This window comes from Sceloporus occidentalis, unplaced genomic scaffold, assembly GCF_023333645.1.
Source record: "Sceloporus occidentalis isolate IW3139 unplaced genomic scaffold, rSceOcc1.0.p SCAF_4, whole genome shotgun sequence".
NCBI lineage: Eukaryota > Metazoa > Chordata > Lepidosauria > Squamata > Phrynosomatidae > Sceloporus > Sceloporus occidentalis.
In genome coordinates, this window is record NW_028316984.1 from 8639855 (window position 1) to 8659839 (window position 19985).

At 41.1% G+C, this 19985-nt stretch overlaps 1 protein-coding gene across 1 annotated transcript; it reads right to left on the bottom strand.

Annotated features, from left to right (window-relative positions):
- Positions 1-3272: 3272 nt before the first annotated feature.
- Positions 3273-18836, bottom strand: LOC149313480 (uncharacterized). The gene is made up of 8 exons (XM_089519180.1): positions 18750-18836; positions 13448-13561; positions 12250-12394; positions 12034-12147; positions 10647-10791; positions 9328-9476; positions 7810-7949; positions 3273-4734 (listed from the first exon to the last, which is right to left on the bottom strand). Exons 2-8 carry the CDS (start codon positions 13551-13553, stop codon positions 4607-4609), a joined length of 927 nt encoding a protein of 308 aa, XP_089375306.1. The 5' UTR covers positions 13554-13561; positions 18750-18836; the 3' UTR covers positions 3273-4606.
- Between the last annotated feature and the right edge of the window lie 1149 nt (positions 18837-19985).

Sequence of the window (19985 nt, forward strand, 5' to 3'; positions counted from 1 at the left end):
GGCACAAAACCCAATCTAATTCAGCACTGCAATTCCAGTAAGTGGCCACAAAAGCAAAAATGGTATCAGAATGTGATGTGTAGTTGATTAGATACATTTTTAAATTTTTAAAATTATATTATTATTATATGTATTTATACTTATTATATATGTTTATTTTGGTATGATTTTAAATGACAGTTCATTGATAAGCCCTTGCTTTGGACGAATGTCCTTTCTAACATTGAAGACATGGGAAACAACAGAGGGAGATAGAGATAAAAAGGACAGTGATGTGCAATGGCCTCAATCACAGTGCTTTCCTTTACTGCATTGCTTAATAAACAATAATCCTTGGCTTTCACAAGTATCATTTTTTCAGAACCATTGCTGTGAGAAATTTCTCCTCTAGACTTGTTTGATATTTTCTATTGCAATAATCTTTGGTTTGCCACCAAAGAAAATTCACTTAGGACAGTGGTTCCCAACCTGTGGGTCGGGACCCCTTTGGAGGTCGAATGACTCATGTGGGTCGCCTAAGGCCATTGGAAAACACCTATTTAATTATAGTTATGAAGTAGCAATGAAAATAATTTCATGGGTTTGGGTCACCACAAAATGATGTGACTTGAAGTCCAACAATAGCTGGAAGGCCATATGTTATGATAAAGTAACTCAGTGATCCAAAAGTTGCTTAAAATGAGTCCCATTTGTCTTAAAAAAGAAATTGAATGGGACATTTGTATCCTACATTGAGTTCAGGAAGGAATACATGGGCTTGGGACAGGTCCAAAAATGCCCACATATTATGCAAATAAGAATCTTGTCAGCTAGGCCTTAAACTCTGACACTGGCTGCCATAGAGCAGTATAAAATTTAGTTTGATCAGAGATGGAAACCCAGATCTTCATGGCAGGCAGGGAGGACAGTACATATATTTCTTGTTCTTCTTCAGGGACAAAAAGAATTATGATTACAAGTTACATTGAGAAAAGCTGTCCCATATGTCTCAAAGGAGAACATTTGACTTGGCAAAGCCATTTGGTTACTGTTATCTGTAAGCATATATTTAAAGAAGGGCCCAGTACAGTAAGATCACCTTTTGCTGTATGGATTATCTTCTTTAACTAGTCTGCAGCAAACCCCCACAAATCAGGATCAAGCAAGCCAAAGGCATCAGTAGGGATGTTGGACCACACCAGGTGACATCCCAGAGGCAGGTGTTACCTGGTTAGAAGGCACTGGTCCAGCTACTAGGTAAGTGAGAAAGGGTGATGCCTCCCTTTCCTGCTTGTCCAGAAGCTGCATCAGACTCTAAATGGGCAGCTGGTGGTGGGTGGTGGCAGCAGTGCCTTCTGGGTCTGGCAAGGCTATTTGGAAAACAGGTGGGCTGGACTCTGGAGGCATTTCCAGGGGAGGCATGCCTTCAGGGTCCAGTGGGGCTCCTCAGTGCTTTGGACACCGCAATCTCACCTCATCAACAGTGATTGGGCTGGAGGGCAGTCAGGAGGGCAAGGCAGCCCCCCCTCACACTGTGTGACACCAAACTCAGCGATGCCACTGTGCCTGACTAGGTTGTGCTTTGCTATGCATGTCTTCCTTTTGCACAGGTCTTTCACATTTGCAGGACTATTTCAGATCCCTTCAATTTCATGGAAACTGCATATTTCTTGAGCCCTCAGAAGCAGTGAATTCAACAAACTAACCTTTTTGACAATGCTGGAGAAGCACACTCACTGAGACACTTCCAGTCAGTGATTGGCACTTCTACTGCCCAAATCGTAAACACAATTTAAATGGCTTTTTCTTGCAGGACTGATACATGTTGCTCAGGCAACATTGTTCAGTTCATTTATGCAATCGCCCCTTGCATCTGGCATGTGGGTTAAAGAGCCAAATAAAAGGAATTAGCTGTACTTCTGCGCATGATTGACCAAGAAATGCTGACTAAGGAACCGGCCCATTTTTTAATCCAAGCCAGTGGAAGAAAACTAGCATATCAGCTTGCTTTTGCCTGGTAGATATTCTGCTCCTGTTTTAGTTCAGCTGTATTGCTGATTAGATGACCAGAAGATGAAGGGAAATTACACTTGGATTTTCAGAAGCCACTTCAGAAATAAGTACACTTGTCCCACAACATTCACTGGGGTTAGGGATACAGGACCCCTGTGAAAGTGAAAAAACTGCAAATAAATAAACAGTACTTTTTTTTAACCTGAGAGACCACCCGTCTAGGAATTTCTAGATCCTCCAGCAGAACTCTGTGGTCAACATCTGATAGAATCTGACCATAGAATCATGTTGTGGGACCTACAAATGCCTAGAGAAGTGTTTTCGCTGGGAATCTTTAGGTCCTCCAGTGCAACTCTGTAGATAACATCTAGCAGAAATTCTTTGGAGGACCTAGCAATTCCTTGGGAGCAGTAGCACCACTAGTGGGGTGCGAGGTGTGTGGACTGCACCAGGTGACACCCTAAGGGGGGGTGACACCATTGCTCTTCAAACACCTACATTTTGGCAGAAACATCTGCTTCATTCGCTTCTCTTTAAAATGCTTTAAGATATGATGGGAGTTGGGTGAAGCTCAGTGGGAGAAGAAAGGAGAGGCTCTAGAATTTTTAAAATTAAATTTTCAATTTTTAAAGGGACATATAACCATATGTTGATCGACTGCCCCAAAATTAATTTCTTTTGGCATGAAGTGCTGAATCAGATTGATTTAATTACAAAACAAAAAATCAACTTCTGGCCAGCTCTTTTGTTACTTTCAATTTACACCAAGGGCAATAAAGTCTTAAGACACAGAACACTGATTACTTTTCTTTTGATGGCAGCTCAACTTGAAATGGCCAAATCTTGGAAGACAGGACTTGTGTCCCTAGATAACTGGTGGAAAAGAGTCAATGGCTAATGGAGAAGCTATTAGATAAAATGAAATGTAATTTAAAACAACCAAACCAAGAACCCTTCTATGAAAAATGGCTTCCTTTTATTGATTTTGTTAATACAAATTTTATCATTGTCTCCCCTCCAACTTGCCAGTGGTCACTGTGGTCCGATCTATTTCAAACAACTTAAACTTTATAGGACTATATATATATGTGATGCTTTTAAAACTTTTGAAATTTTATTTTATAATTGTAAATTTTTGTAGAGTTTTAGCCATCCTTTATTGTTATTTTTATATAATCTTTTAATTAAATATTTGACAATTTTTTCAAAATTTTAAATTTTAATTGTTTATAAAAATTGAAATTTCAACATTCTTTTAAAATTTTATTTAAAATATCACATTTAGGTTGTGCATATGATGTAATTTGAAGATATAATTTTAATTTTGCTAGTTGTTTATGTCACAACTATTAGCAGTACATTCAATGATATATGGGAATTACGATTTATGAGTAATATTAATGCAAAAAAGCATTACTAAGGATTTGGCATGGTGTGAAATGGGAAGAGGTCAATGGGGGGGGGGGATACCATGAATTACCACATCAGGTGACACCACCCTTAGGGATGCCACTGCCAGAGAGAGCATATTAATCACATATGTGAGTACAGAAGGAAAAGTCGGAGGAAAAATTTAGAATGGAAGCAAGTCCTTGTACAAGATCACATGCTGGGCCTGTAAGGCATAAGAGCTGCTTCTGAAATCATCTTTTCTTATCTTGCTTCCTGGAAACCATGTGTACGGAATGAAACAGAAAATGGCTATGCTGGAGGAGGGAAGTCTTCGTAGTGATTTTGTGTGAGACACGAGTCTGGCATAGGTCCCAGGAGCTTCTGAACTACTTATGTGTCTCAGCTTTGCATTTCAGCAAATGCAGCATCAGAAAGAGCTTTGAGTTTTGGCTTCATTCCACTCAAATCAACAGAGCACTTTTCTTCTGCCACAAATCAAAAGAGGCAGAGCTTTCAGGGAAAGGAGCTGCACACTTGCTAATTAAGCACTTCAGCATGGATTTTTAAAAAGTATAACTAGCTGACAGTGTTAGTGGTAGTTTACTATGAGAGTACACTAAGGAAACACCGAGAACTCAGATTATTGCACAGAGCCCTTTAAAGCCCTCATATTTAATTTAATATGATTTTTTTATCCTTATGTAAAGGAAGGTGTGCAATGCCCATATTTCCAGCAAACCCTTCCCCCCTTGGAACCACTGGGAGCTACACCCAGCTGCTGCTGTTTTCTCTAAAACCCGACCCATGGAGACCTTATACTTTGTTTAATGGAGAACCACATTTCTAGGAATTTTCCAAGAGTGTGATTCACTCTGGGAATCCTGTTTTAAAGAATGTATACTGCAGTCAATGTATATGACAATAGTAATTTTGGAGGTGGCTGTGGGAATAGCCAATTGAAAAGTACATATGGTCCATGAGTCTTGCTGTAAAGTGATTCTGCAAAGGTTTCCCTCTCCAGTCTCTGTTCTAGAATACAAAAGATTGCAACGTGTGTGATAAAGAGGCAACACTTCACAGCTTCTACCTGTATATGGATCCATGAGAAAAATATTCTGTTTATCTGTTGGTTGAGACAGCATTACAAAGCACAGTTATAGTTGTACACCTGACCCATAATAATGAAAGTCTTTGAGAGTTACTTTCCCTTTAAGGACTCCATTCAGGAAACAGGTAAATGCACAGTGTTGATGTCTGACCAAGGTTCATCCAAATTCTCCTTTTTATGTCTCCAAGTGACAAGGGCTATCCGAATGCTAAATATGATACATGTCACTACTAGCAGCACAGCTAAAGGGGGAAAAGAAAGAAAAGAAAATGGTCTTTGTTTAGTTATGGAGAAAACAACAAAGAAAGGGAGGGAGGGAGGAAGGGAAGGAGTAGTGCAGTTCTCAATGTGGCTGAGATGTTGCCAAGGTTTTACTGAAAGATAGACATAAAATAAATTACTTCTAAAATTGCTTGTAATAATCCTAAGAGAAACTGATCTAGAAAATCAGTGTTATCTAAAAATTCAGTGCTGGCATCAGGTCTGAATGGGCTACTGGCCAAGTGCCCCCCTTTATTATGCTTCTCCTATATCAGTGCCTTCTGTGGAAAGAACAGTCCAAGGAGATTATCAAATAGGGGAAGGGATAGGAGGCAGATTGCCCCCCCCCTTCTTATCCCTTCTGTGACCTTAGTAAAAATGATACCACAAATCACTTTCACATGAAAGTGGGCTGAAAACTGCTTTCATCCATGATCTGAAAGTGCTTCCATCCGTCATGATATTAACGGGTTCTTCCATTAATACAAAAGACTCCAAATGACAGGAGAAAGCGCTTACAGCTTATGGCTGAAATTGCTTTCCAGCCTGATTTCATGTGAAAGTGATTTGCACTATCACTTTCACTCATTCTTCCCGGGTGGCTGAATGACGGATTCATTACACTTCCAAGTGAAAGTGATTTGCACGATCTACATGGTTTGAATCCAGATTATCCACAGGATCACCTTCTCCCATATAATCAGCCCTGCACACTCAGGTCCTCTTGGAGACAACTATTTCAGTCAGCCAAAACTACTCTGTTACCCAGCGGATATTTTCTTTGGCTATCCCCAGACCATGGAATGACCTGCCAGAAGAGATTTGTCAACTGAAGGGGTTGTTCCCACTTAAGATTTGAAACGATTTAAAATACAACGTTTTTAATAAAATCGATTCAAAATAACACTGTTCTTATCCCGCTATCCGAATCGCTTTGTTCATCGTTCCCATCTGGTTATTTAAATCAAAGTTTTTACCTGCAAGCGTTCCTACTTGGCATGAAATCGGTGTTTAAATAAAGCGATTCTTCTCCTCCATACCTTATTTGGAGCTGTCAATCAATAGTACGTCAGAATGACGTAACGTTAATCCGGAATATTTGGAAGCGATTTATCTTTTGGCATCGTTTCCATTTCATTGACTGTTTGTGAATTTAGCGAATTTAGGAAAGCGAATTTAGGAAACCCAAGCTCTTTCCAGAGGAACTATGGGATAGGTTTTGCATGACAGCATCCCCTCTTCATGTCTCCCAAAAGACAGCCAGGGAGAATCCCTTCAGAGAGCCCAGAGATCAATGGGGGAGGCTTCTGGCAAAGCGAATTTAAGAAACCCAAGCTCTTTCCAGAGGAACTATGGGATAGGTTTTGCATGACAGCATCCCCTCTTCATGTCTCCCAAAAGACAGCCAGGGAGAATCCCTTCAGAGAGCACAGAGATCAATGGGGGAGGCTTCTGGCAAAGCGAATTTAAGAAACCCAAGCTCTTTCCAGAGGAACTATGGGATAGGTTTTGCATGACAGCATCCCCTCTTCATGTCTCCCAAAAGACAGCCAGGGAGAATCCCTTCAGAGAGCACAGAGATCAATGGGGGAGGCTTCTGGCAAAGCGAATTTAAGAAACCCAAGCTCTTTCCAGAGGAACTATGGGATAGGTTTTGCATGACAGCATCCCCTCTTCATGTCTCCCAAAAGACAGCCAGGGAGAATCCCTTCAGAGAGCCCAGAGATCAATGGGGGAGGCTTCTGGAAAAGCAGGGAGGGAGCACTCTTCCCAAAGATTCTCTTTCCAGGGTTGGAGGAGAAGGCAGATTCCATTTGAGAAATGGAGGGAGAAAGGCTCTATTCCCCCCCCCCCCATTGATCAGAGCCCTTCCTTGCCTGGGCGAGATCAGATGCCTCCTCGTGAGGAGCCTTCCCTTCCCTGTCTGGGCGAGATCAGAGCCCAAGCGGGCAGGGAATGCCTCTTCGAGAGGAGCCTTCCCTTCCTGCCTCTCCTCCGTTAGAAATGGGCTCTCCCCACACAGAGGGGAGGTTGCAATCCACCTCTTATTGAAAGACCACAGCGGACAAAGGGGTGAGGGAAGCAAAAATGGCCACAGCCACGACGGATGGGGACAGAAAGGGCAACTCCCCCAAGGCCAGCCCCATCGCAGTCCACTCCTCCCATCCATCTAACACGATTCAAAGGCTGTCGTTCCTATTTAAATACTCCGGTTCCTAATTCAAATCAAGGGAAAAACGTAGGTTGGACCCTAGTGTTTTTTTAACACGCGTTAAATGAGGAAAATTCGATTTAAATTTTTATCCCGCTCTACGATTTGATTTGTAGTGGGGACGATTGCGGGTTGCTCTAGAACCGTTCTAGGTTTAAATCGGATCCTAATAGGAACGCCACTCCTTGGATTCGATTCAGAACGCGGGGTTTCACCTAGTGGGAACAACCCCCTAGTAAAGCAGTAAAGAAACACCAGACAGGCCTGTTCTGGCAGGCCTGTCTAGTAGGTCTATCCTATTTTTAAATTATGGTTTTAAATGTATTTATTGATGGATTTTAATATGTATTGGTGGTATATGCTCTTTTAACTTATTTTACGTGTTGTGTTATTCATTCCCTGCTTTGATCTATAGGAAGAGGTGGATAAGAAATAAATATGATTATGATTTATATATTTTTATATTTATTTATTTGTTGCACTTATATCCTGCCTTCCTCCCAAAATGGGATGATGATAATGATGAAAGTTATGATTTCTTCCAAGACTAGAAATTGGAGATGAATTTTGGAAAAGTATAACACAGAAGGCCTGCTTTGCATACCCATAGTTTATCTGACCAAGGAAAAAGTCTTCAGAACATGGCCTTTTAGATATAATTGTAAAATGAAACTATTATTTACAAAAAAAAAAAATCTATGATAATTTTCTTCTTTTTGTCATTCTGGTTTTGTACTGTCACTCTTTTATGAAAGTGTTTTAACCTGTTTTGTACTTAACATTATCCAATGCAAGAACATACAACACAGTGTTCACGAAAACTTCAAGGCGTTGGAGGACTCACCTGTAATTATGTTGCTTGTGTTTGGAGAGAAATCAATGCTGTTCTTCTGCACAATGCCACACAATGCTAAAATGACCACTGGGTAGACAATGAGATTATAGCACACATACTTTTCAAATACGAAATTCTCCAGATAAAACCTGGTGATATAAAAATATTGACAATGAAATAAAGTGTCCATCTCGTTATCTCTAGATTCTGAATCTTTAAGGATCAGAATGAAAATTGCAGATGAACTTTACTCATGTGTTCTTTTCTCTGACAACTACGGTCACATATGGGAAGAGAGCAAGGCATCCTCCACCCGATCCCCCTCAAGAAAAATCTTCTCCTCCTCCATACATTGTCCATAGTTTTTATACAGCTGGGATTTAGAACCATGATTGGGTTCTCAGTCACAGCCATTTAGCGAAAGGGAGCAAACATGTTGCCTAATCCCGGGCCTGTTTTCTGTGTCACTGTGCTTTCTATGTCACTTTTGCTTAAGGCAGTACCAATTAGCAGCCCTGAAGCTTTTCAAAGATTAATATATTTTAAAAAGGCAAAATAAGCTTTCCTGGGCTAGAGTCCACTTCATCAGATGCATTTGTACAAGAACTCTAATAAAGCCCATATCATAACAAGTATATTGTGCTAAAAGACTTGGTTATTTCAATACAAATAGATTAACATGGCTAGCTGTCTAGACCCGATTATGGTATATATGTTCAATATTCTCTGAGTGCTATTCCTGGCTCTTTTAAAGGAGTATTATTCCTTAGCTCTCTCTCTTTGATTTGTTACTTTCAAAGTTTTGATGGTTGAAGGACTATGTCAGTATATATCCCTTTTTCCATTGTAAAGATGATGCCACCGAAATATTGGTGGTGGAATTGTCTGACTGTGATTCAATTTTGCTAACTTCACTAGTTATTTAAGGCAATATAGGAAGCCAGGATTGCTGTCTGGAAATTTCCTTCTGACCTTTTCCATTTGATAACAAGGCCCCAAAGGGCTACATTTCCATTATGCCATTTTTCGATAAAATATTGGCCCTCTCCATCTAATCTCATGTTCCTGGTTCACACCTAGGCTGCATCTACATTGCAGAATGAATGCAGTTTGACACTGCTTTAATAGACATGGCCCAGAATTTCATAGCATTGAGCTATGGCAGTTAAAGCAGTGTCAAACTGCATTCATTCTGCGGTGCAGAACAGCTTTATAGAACCCGACAGCTGCTGTGCTGTTTGCAATCAACAGTGCTATGAATTTTATTACTATTTTGGGGAGATGGTAGCTGCCACACCTCTGTCCTCTGAACAGGGTCACTGTTTTTGTTTTTGTTTTTTGCAGAGTAGTAATCCAATACAAAGAGCAGGATAGGGTTAATTAATTGTCCAGGAAATTATGGTACAGCAGTTTATGAAAAAGAGACTATAATGATTTCTTTTCAGGAAGGATGGTAATGTGCCCATTTAATAAATAAGCAAACAAAGTATGGTCTGTGTAGCTCAATTTCTGTACAGCATCACTTACCATACAATCAGCTCAAAGAAAAGGATGCAAAGTGAAACTATGGTTGCAGTCTCATTGGAAGCATACCCATTATAGATCAAGACAACTGTGAAGTTCAGTATTGTGGCTATTGTTGTCCATGTGGCATACACGGCAATTCCATTTTGCACCTACAATAAACAAAAATTAAATAATAAGATCAAATGAAAAAGAGGAGATAACCACAATAGCACAGCTATTAGCTAACCCTTGTAGGCTTGCTGAGGTTTGATAGCAAGTTGTTGATGGGACAAAAGGTCTGCTTGAAATGTTGCATTGCTGCAGTTTGATAGGAAGTTGTTGATGGGACAAAAGGTCTGCTTGAAATGTTGCACCACATAATATGTCTTACAGAATCTCCACACTATTGCAAAACAAAGTGTAAATTTGAGCAAAACCACCTATGCCCTGTTTTGACCTTCATCAGTAGCCACATTGTGCATCCTGTGGTATTCCTTCATCTTTTTACTGACTTTAGGTAAAGCCAGTAAAAAAAAATGGTGCCATAAATACCTGTAAAACTGTATTCTTTTTAAACTCCATACTTTTTGCATTAATACAGTGAAAGAAGATGGCATTATTTGCTTTAAATGTACTGGAAATAATCCAGTGGTGTAATCTGGTTCCCTTTCTTTTTTATTAGTGAATGCCCTTCACAACTAGAACAGAAGTGGAGGAACAAAAGGATCCATTTGTCTCCCTTTAAAAAAAAACCTGAACTATTTTCTTGCTCAGTACAGCAATTACATGAAACATAGTTTGCACTAACTGTAGTTCAGAACCCAAACTTAAAAGGTACAAACAGGCAAACCTTTACTGAAGACACATTTGTTATCATGTTTGATTGTCTCAACACTCAGCTTCAACAAATACATCCCAATCCTCAGTAACGTCTGGAGGCTGTTACTATGAGTTGGCCAAATCAGTTTAGATATCATGGCAAATCAAAACTGCTGTCATTCTGACATCAAGCAAAAACATGGGTGCTAAATGTTTTCGGCTGATTTGCCACCCACCTACCTACAGTTTGCAGAAGTGTTTTTAAATTGTTATAACTGTTTTTAAACAGTCCTAACTGTTAAATAGTTTGCTGTGTTTTTAGCCTTTAAATTGTTCTTACTGTTTAACATTGTTTAACGATTCGTAGGATGTAAACATTTCAATAAAATAAAATAAATAATTAAAAAGTCCCCGCAATAGCCGAATAGATAGTAACCGAAAAACTTTTATTTCAGTATTAAGCCACTGCCATACCATATCTGAATATCACCATGAAGAAAATGAATCACAAATTACTGTACCAAAATCCGGACAAGCCAGAGGTCTGCTTTGTTGTGCTTTTGGAACCAAGCTCTATGTCGGTATAAAGCCCAGTGTGAAATGAAGAGAGCAGCATAATTAGTGAGAGTGAGGAGTCCCAGGACAAATAGCGCGGGAGTGAAATGTCTGGAAAGACAGTGGATATAAGACAGTGTGAGGAATTTTATTCTTGTGCCTTAACTTACCAGCACAGACACCTCAACATAGTAAATCATGATTTTTAGCATGGTGCAGGACTGGCCTTGCCATTTGGCAGAGTAAGGCTGTCAGGGCAGGCAGCACATACTGAGAGGTAGCAGCACAGCATTGGAGGATAGAGGTGAGTGCCACATGGCCTGGTCTACCCAGCCCTTCCACCAGCTAGCTTGCTGCCTTCAGGAACTGTACAAGACATTGTTCCAGTGAGTTATGAAGTAATTGTCCCAGTAACAAAAGATTAAAATACCAATCCAGTTTGGTTTTGCATATGAAATGATAGAGGCCACCATCTTGTTCTTTGCCTCAAGCAAGAAAATGTCTTGAGTTGGCTCTTTGGTGTGGGTCAAAGCTCAGAATAAATGCCGCACAGATAGTATTCACAACAGAAAGCCAGTGTGGTACAATCCTAGGTTAAAAACATAGAACAGTGACACTTCCTTAAGAGCCCTGGTGGTGCGGTGGTTAAACGCCTGTACTGCAGCCACTCACTCACAAACCACAAGGTTGTGAGTTCAAAAGCAGCCAGGGGCTCAGGGTCGACTCAGCCTGGCATCCTTCTGTAGGTCGCTAAAATGAGTACCCAGCTTGTTGGGGGCAATTGGCTTACACATTGTAAACCACTTAGAGAATGCTTAAGCGATATAGAAATGTACTTGCTATTGCTATTCCTCAGTTTTACTCACAGAGGAGGTTATTTTGCATGAATGCTCCATAAAGTTGTTTTAAGAAAGTGCAGAGCAGAATCCCCTTGGTTAGTCTCAGTTAAGTAAACCCATTGTACCAGTTGAATACTGAGTCAACATATAGGTAATTCCCATTGATTCAATGGGGCTACTCTCTGATTGGAACTAACAGGGATTCAAACTACAGTGACAAGATGTCATTTTACTAACGTTGTTCACTTTTGTGTCTGCCATAGAAATTGGAGAGAGTCATGCCATCAGCCCTCCAGATGTGTTGGACTATAACTCCCACCACCCATGACTATCTGACTGGGATTATACAGTAGGCACCAGGCCATGGAATACTATATTAAATAGACTGTAAAATACCTTAGCTGGCTGAGTAGGGTGAGGGGTAATAAAACATTAGAGTCAACCAGCAATTTCTCTGGGAGGATGGTAGGGCAATATGAAACTATACACATTTCAACCTTGGGTGTTTACTTACAGATTATCCCACAGAAATAGCCATCCAACATTTAAAGCATTGTTCAACATCCATACTAGGTAAAATGGGAGTGGCAGTACATCTGGCCACATGTAGACCCAGCCAAGTTCATTCCTGACAATAAAAAGGAACAATACAATTCTTGAAGATCTGCACAGAGTATTGGATTATGGTGCAACAATCCTGCAATGGGTACTGGTTGTTAACAATGAGTACCTTCTGCAGAGGCCAGACAGCGCATAACCCAGCCAAGCATACTGCCAGAGAAAGATGAGGTTCCAAATGAAGAAGGTCCAGGATGCTGGTGTGAAGTCTGTGTCATAGTGGCGTGAGATATTTCCAACAGTAGTATGAAATACACCTGGAACGATTCATATTAGTAGACATTAACACTGACTCCTGAACCATGGTTCATCACAAGATCTCAGCTCTTCATTCAGGGTCACTCCAACTTCAAGTGGAAGCCGCTAAACAAACCTGAACCTGATGCAATATGTGAATGTAGCAGGACATCTGAAGGCAGTGGGAGCTGGAACTCTGGCTTGTTGCTCTTCTGACAAGCCAGTGGAAGAACAATTCATGAGATATTTCTCTGGCTTGTTGGGGGAGAAACAAGTCAGAGGTCCAGATACGATCATGCTGCTATTGCCTAACATGTTCAGTCATATGGAGTGGGGGTGACTCATTCACAATCCAGACTTTAGAATGCTGACTTGCTTTGAGGTCCACATGAGCCCATTGGTTTTTGTATAATAAACAGCAAATGCTCACTAATTATATCATAATATATGGATATTCAAAATGCTTGTTTCTCAAAGGCATATTGAATGTTTCTTTTGTAGTTGGTGGCAGCCATTGGCCATTGGCTAATGTGAAACTTACGAGTATGGAACCAATCTGGATCCCTCTTCTATTCATGTTTATGGACAAGACTGCACTGTCCATTGTTATTTTTTGATCTTTTTACAAAACTGTGAGCAGAGGGTGACTCACTGTGACCAGAATTATAAATCATTTTCCAAAGGAAGCAACTTGACAAAATTATACAAATGTCTGTGACAGAAGTAGCAAACTATTTACACCTCCTGTCCTATTCCTAACAGCATGTTTGGTTCTGCACTGTGTCTGTAAACAAAATTCATATTCTCAGTGAAGTGTTCGCTCTAAGTAGTAGTGAGAACAATTAAATTCCAAAAATGTGAATCACAGAGTTTCTTTGTGATTATTTATCTATTATATCAATGCAGTTTACTTTAAAATGTATGTATTTTCATGTATATAATATAAAGCAATTTAAAACGCATTAAAAGCAACAAATACTTAAAATGGTTCTACAACCAATACAAAAACAAGAACAACACAATCAGAGCTGCATAAGCAGCCATTTTTTTAAAAAAGTATCTCTAAACGTCACCTCTGAATGCTCCTGAACCTGCCCCTGCATTCATCACTATCATGACTGTGTAGGTAACCACTGCCAGTAACATAAAGAAAATCTTCAGCTTGTTGTGGGCAGGCATTCTTACAGCTAGAAAAAAGAAAGCAAAGAGTCATTCGGACATCTTTTTTTTTAGCTGAATGATGCGAATAACCTCATTCACGCATTCTGAGTTTGTTATTCACACTATGGAATAGCATCTCTGTGCATCTCTGCGAGTTGGGTTGCTCCCACGTGCCAGCAATACTCCGGTTCCTAACTCGAATCAATGGAAAAATGTAGGTCGGACCCTAGTGTTTTTTTAACACGCGTTAAATGAGGAAGAATCGATTTAGATTTTTATCCCGCTCTACGATTCGATTTCTAATGGGGACGATTGCAGAATGCTCTAGAACCGTTCTAGGTTTAAATCGGATCCTAATAGAAACGCCACTCCTTGGATTCGATTCAGAACGCGGGGTTTCACCTAATGGGAACAACCTCCGAGTCAACAATGCGAATGTATTCAAACTCATTCAAGGCATGCAGAGTTTAATCCCGGGTCTATCCTAATCGGTTATTCATACTGCCGATGATGTAAATCTTTTTTTAAAAACGTGGTACCGATTATTCTGGGTTAAGTGGGGTTTGGGGCAGCTCCCCCAATTTAATTGGGTGCATTTGGGATGCATGTGAACAATGGAGATTCAACCCAGATTCATTCTGGATTATTTTCACTGCTGGGTAGCCCGCAAGATAATCACACACAGGAAAGTTAGTTCTTAGACAATGATGCAATTTGTGTGAATAATGTGCGCACGTGATATCATAGGAGCAGCATTACCAGATGGTGTACAAGCCCCACTAACATCCTCACCATTGTCCATGTGTCTGTAACCAAACTGATGGACTTGCCAATGAAGCCACTTGAAAAAAACACTTGAGATGAAAATTCCTTACACATATCATGCATATATACATGTATCTGTCATTACGATTACTCTCATTTTAGCCCTCACAAGGTAATCCAAATAAGTGGTGAATAAACATTCATTGTTACAATACAGAAAATGAGGGCATTATTAGCTGTTACACTGCTTGAAAAGAAATGTAGTAGTTACACTCTTGTGTGTTGTGTTGTATTGCTTTCAAGTAGTTTCTGATTTAGGGCAATTCTAAAATGAATTTATCACAGGGGTTTCTTGGCAAGTTTCTTCAGAGGGGCTTCACCATTGCCATCTTCTGAGGCTGAGAGATGGTGACTTGCCCAAGGTCAGCCAGTGGGTTTTCATGTCTGAAAGGGATTTGAACCATGGTCTCCAGGGTCAATAGTCCAATACTCAGACAAGCTTTGACTTGTGGAAGAGTAGAATGCAGCAGGGGTGGGAATGGCTGGGAAAGTCTAGGAAACCTGCAGGGAAGTTGGGGGAAAACTGGTGATGGTGGCATGAGGTTTAGATCTGTATTACCAGCCAGTTCCTATTGAATTAATTATATTATTGAATTAATTATATTATTAGTAAGTATATAAAAACATTTAGTACTTTATGAGAGTATTATGGTAAGGATATAAAATCTCTAAATTAGTTCTATCTCCACCTTTAGTATGCATTGTTTTATGATATACTAATATATCAACATGGAACTCAGAGACATAGCCATGTTATTTTGGAATATCAGTATGTAAAAGGATTGTGCAGCACCTTTGAGACTAACTGTGCAAAAGAAGTTGTAGCATAAACTTTCATAGACTTGGGGATCGTCTGCACTGACCAAATAAAGCAGCTTCAAACAGCTTTGAAGCCTAGCTGTTTAGATCCCATATGAGGTGAAACCAGATGGAAAGCAAAGTGAAGCTGTGCTCTGGGGCTAAAACCCAGAACAAAAAGAAGCTCTGATAATCTGAGGCGGGTTATAAACCGCCCATTTGGGGCGGTCTGGACCCACCCCTTTCCCCGGAGTATCGGGGCTTCAGTGGTTACACCGGCAGCTGCTGAGGCCCCGATCCGCTGCTTTTCGGGCTGTGGGGAAGCAGCAAAACGCCGCTTCCCCGCAGCCAGAAAAGGGGTGTCCTTGGGGCTTCAAGCCCCAAGGACACCCCGCGGCGGCGGGGAGGGGGAGAAAGGGGCCGCTTGGCCCCTTCCTCCCTTGCTTCGCTGGGCGCAGCCGTCTGAAGGCTGCGCCTAGCGAAGCAAAGCGGCGCCGCGGACCAGGAAGGAGCTCCGAAACGGAGCTCCTTCCTGGTCCGCGGAAAGGGCGCCCTAGGCGCCCTGCCGCGGATTGAGGACATCACGTCCGCGCCGCTCCGTCTAGAGGCAGCGCGGCCGTGACGTCCTCATGGCGGCGGCCATATGGAAGGGCTGCCGCCGTTTAGTGCGTGACGGGCACGCACTAGGGTTAGGGCGGTGCGGAAGCACCGCCCTTTTATAACCCTAGTGCGTGCTCGTCACGCACTAAAGTGTCGGTATGTAACCGCCCTGACTTAACATGGAAGATGCACATCATCACACCAGCATATAAACAGCCCATGTCAGTACGGGAAATGCAACAAAGCAAAAACACGAAAGTAGGTCAAACAGGACAGGTCGCCAATAATGCAATGGATGTAATTACAACATATACAAACCAGATAGTCCAACAGGGAGGCATGGGGTGAAGGTCACATGTATGGGGGGCCTCTATGATTTTCTTTGTCAATGTATCACTGGGCAGACCAATACACTGTACATTGCATGTGCGACCAATCATATGGGTGAGCGTCCAATGGAATGGCATGTGGGCAGGAAGAAAGAGGTAAGTGGAGGTTGCAGGCAGTGTGTTTGTGACATGGTGTGTGTGCATAGTGGGGAAGCGACAAAAACAAAAACAAACAACAACAACCAGGCAGCACACCTTGATGCCATGTGATGTGAACAACCTGTGGGTGTTTGGCCCATCTTGGGAGAAGGCCATGCGGACAGCAGGGTTTCTACTTGCTTTCAGAAAACCCAGGATCAAACCATTTTCCCCATTCCATCTGCTCCAGCCTTTGCTCTGCCTCCTCATATACAACAACTAACCAAGTCTACGAAAGCTTATGCTACAACTTCTTTTGCAAAGGTGCTACAAGATCCCTTTGTGTACTAATATGTCAATATATTCATGTAAAATAACATACTATTAATAGCAATTTTGTGCACACTTGTGGTGGTGGTGGTGTGTCTTCATATCTGACTTATGGTGTCCCTAACTTTAATTTATCATAGGAGTCTCTTGGCAAAATTTCTTCAGAGACTTGCCATGGCCTTCCTCTCAGCTGAGAAAGCATGACTTGCTTAATTTTACCCAGTGGCTTTTTATGGCTGAGCAGAGATTTGAACTCTGGTGCATACCTACAGTGTTTTTAAAGGACCAGCTTGCAAAGTTGCATGCAAGAAGCAGAGGGAACTCATATCACTGTATATCCCACCTTGTTAGGAAAGTCATGCTTCAGGGCACTGTGGCTGAACTCACTTGTATTTACCCGCCAGTTTGTTTACACAAACAAGATTGAAAGAAGGCCCATTTCATATTTTAATCCCTCCAGAAAATATAATTATGGGGTGTTCCCAGCACACACCCTTGATGACTCTTTTTTGATCATTTATAGTTCACTGCAGTTGTCTATGGAACTGTGAGCTTCACCTTCTATAGCCGTCAGTATTGTTTAAAAGATCACTTAGGATGAAACAGAGGGCAATTCTTTCATTTTTATGCTATTGTTGACTCTCCTTCATCTCACTTCATCAGGTTCACCTCTGGAATGTGTTCAAAAATCAGAGTCAGTTGAAATTAAAGAGTGTATATGCCAGTGATGGTGAATCTTGTAGAGGCTGAGTGCCCAAACTAAAAGGTCATCCAGCACCAGGTGTTACCCAGTGACGGGGGCAGAACCTCTGCCCTCTGGGGGCAGACTTCTGGGGTGGGACCTCTTCTCCCCTCCCAGGTCTTCAGCTGCCTCTCCAGAGACAGCTGAAGGCCTGGGAAGAAGACTCAAGCTGCCTCTGGAGGCACACACCTCTTTCTCCTTCTCTCCCCAATGCATGCAGAGGAAAATTGTGTTGTGTGCCATCTCTGGCATGCATGCCATAGGTTCGTCATCACCGGTATATGCACTGGTAGTTCATAATCCAAGAGGGAAGCCTTTCAGGTTGAAGCACCCCCAGCCTTAATCATGGACCACCTTTGCAAACATTAACCCACTTGATTTTTTTTCTCTGTTGAAGTTGCCCCACCAATTTGTATTGGTGAAATACAAAAGTATGCACATGTTTTTGAAAGGTTTTACTCATCTGCCATCAAAATTCAGGTGTGTATGAGAAGGGAGCTGAGGGTCAAAAAATAACATTGGGAGCTGCATATGGCCCACAGGCCATGTATTGGTGTCCTTTCATGGCTCTCTCTCTCTCTCCGTGTGTGTACATATTGATGTGTGTGCTGTATAGATGTGTGTATTATACATTTAGGAGAACAAAAACAGGAATTCTATTCTCCAGAGATTTTGGCCTACAAATTCCACAATCCTCTGCCATTGGCTATGTTTGGGGATCTTGATAGTGGGTTGTAGGCGGAAAAACCCCTGAGCGTGTTGTAGAGTCTTCTGTGGGAATATTGATTTTAAGTACCTCCCCAATTTTAAAATAAATAACAAACTTTATTTTAGGAAGTTAAATGAATATAGAATTCAGTTTAACTTTATGATGCTATTGAATTCCTAATTGTGAACTGATGTGGCCTGATGGAATGAATGCTGCTGCTCACACATCAATGAATGGTCATTTTGTGCTTTGTTCCTAGATTAAACTATAGCCAAACACAACATAGGGATGCGGAGAGGAGGAACCCAATTTCTGCCCCAGTGCAACAACAGTGAGGTTTTGTTACATTATGCCTTTGTATGAAAAGAACGTTTATGCTCACTCTGTTTCAGTTCAGATCCAAAATGCTTTTTTCAGAGATCACAACAGCCAAAGGGATATGTATTCTGGTCAGTTACCTAATTCTCATTCAAATCTGCTGTCTTTCATCTGACTTTAGCAGAATCATTCTCCATCTACAACTTTTGCTGCTGTATATTTAGAAGCATTTTCTGACCAACAACAAACCCTTTTAGGAACTCAGAAAATATATGCGGAAATTTAGGGAGGAAATGTGATTTCTGGCCACAAAGGAAACAAGAGCATCCCCCTTTCCTCCCCCTTCACTATTGTAATAAAGTTATTTTCCAATGTTTTTGAAAATCACATTTCAATGCAGAAAAAGAGATTTAAATGTTACTCACATTTTTTAAAAACTGCTAATTTCTTTCACAGTTATCTCTCTGTGTTGATTGAGTTAATCTCTCAGAATTGTCCCACTTGGAAAAATTGATCAATGGGTGCAACGCTGGAAAGACCACTGGCATTTCTTCCTTAAACTATCTGTGACAAAGCATGCTTGTTGTAGCACATGGCATTTATTGGAACCTCTGATTGGCTGGAGCATCTGGGAAGCAACAGAAGAGCTTATGCAATGGAATTGTGGTTACTTAACGCCTGTTTCTGAAATCCTGATGCATCATACACATTTTAAAAACTGCCTCTTTCATTATATTTTTCTTATGTAAATATAATTAATTGCTATTGAGAAGGAAAATATGGTCCTCTTAGTTGCTACCAGCCAATGTTTACATGGAAGGGTACAAAAAGTCAGTCTTCTATAAGCCTATGTAATACTAATCATTAGTTTTTGAACTTCCTATGTCTCATTTTCTCAAGGGCCTATCATGTTTCCTCTGTTACATTTTTATTTTTTGGAAGGAACACTCTGTTCTTGCTGGAGGTATGGCTTGCCAAAACCCACTCCTTTTCTACCAGAGTGGAATGTGACTTTTATAGCTTACTAGAACACATAGAAAACAATGCAATCCTATTTTCCAATAGCTTTTCCAGTACTATTATAGAATCATAGACTTAATGGTCCATGGAAGCAAGTTGCATGCCTTAATCTATACATTCTTGCATACAGTGTTCCTTGTTGTTGATTCATATGACTGATCTTGTAGTGAAATACTAGTTGCATGGAAATGAGTGTGTGCACCCAGTGAAGAGTAACTCAACATGGTAAATCTCTGTTTTTCACTGCAACATTATAAGGATCCATTGATTGTGATTTCCTGCATGGCAGGGGGTAGGACTGGATGGCCCTTGTGGTCTCTTCCAACTCTATACTTCTATATATCACACGGAGGTTTTGGGACATTTTTGCGGCTCAGATCCGATGTGACTGCGGGTCCAACAATGCAAATTCACATCATAACGTGAATGTGTTATCAGACGTGATTCCTTTCTATGGGCTCTCCTTCCGTGGTGCTTCTGCAGTGATTCCAAAGTGACTCCTCGTTTTGATGAATTTGGGAAAAAAGTGAATTCACAGAATTCGTTTCCAAGCTCCCTTCGATTTCACTCCGAATTGGTCTGGTGTGGAATGCAACTTTGCTTCTGCTCTGGTACACCACTGCAACCCCCGCCTCCAGGTT

Bases quoted from the DNA above. Each gene is read 5' to 3' on its own strand.
- LOC149313480 (XM_089519180.1), bottom strand. From the start codon at position 13,553: ATGCCTGCCCACAACAAGCTGAAGATTTTCTTTATGTTACTGGCAGTG. The intron at 7,950-9,327 runs GTAAGTGATGCT...TTATATCACCAG, and splicing joins TTCTTTGAGCTGATTGTATG to GTTTTATCTGGAGAATTTCG. The intron at 4,735-7,809 runs GTGAGTCCTCCA...TTCCCCCTTTAG, and splicing joins CACAAGCAACATAATTACAG to CTGTGCTGCTAGTAGTGACA.